Below are 399 nucleotides of genomic sequence, written 5' to 3' on the forward strand. Positions count from 1 at the left end.
CTTGCGGAAGTCGAAGGGCTGCATGCTCTGCAGGCGGTTGAGGGGGGAGCCGTCCATGGGACTAGTGGGGGAGCCGAAGCTGTTGGGGAGAGATCCGTTGTTGGGGGAGAGGTTGGGGAGCGAGACGGGCGGGACCGGGAGGCGCAGCATGGACAGCGCCGACGACGCCAGCTGCGGGTTGGCCAGCAGCGAGGTGGCCAGGGAGGGGTTGGCGGCCGCCAGGAGGTTGGACGCCAGCGACGCGGCCGACAGGGGCGGCGGCGCGGGCGGGAGGCCTGCGGGGCCCGTCGGCGGAGGGGGCCGCAGGAGGGAGCTCGGGTCGCCGCGCATGAACGGGTTGAACAGCATGTTGGTCCGCTCCAGGAACTTCTTCAGGTCGGAGTCGATGCTCTTGCCCAT

The 399-nt window shown here is 70.7% G+C and overlaps 1 protein-coding gene across 1 annotated transcript in view; it reads right to left on the reverse strand.

Annotated features, from left to right (window-relative positions):
* Nucleotides 1-399, reverse strand: part of LOC119591195 (zinc finger protein basonuclin-2-like) — a gene marked incomplete at its 5' end in the record, with an annotated part of 23,234 nt that overhangs the window by 3,812 nt on the left and 19,023 nt on the right. The window contains 1 exon segment of the mRNA XM_037939906.1: nt 6-399. Coding sequence (XP_037795834.1) covers nt 6-399 — 394 coding nt within the window.

Source organism: Penaeus monodon, chromosome 28, assembly GCF_015228065.2.
Source record: "Penaeus monodon isolate SGIC_2016 chromosome 28, NSTDA_Pmon_1, whole genome shotgun sequence".
NCBI lineage: Eukaryota > Metazoa > Arthropoda > Malacostraca > Decapoda > Penaeidae > Penaeus > Penaeus monodon.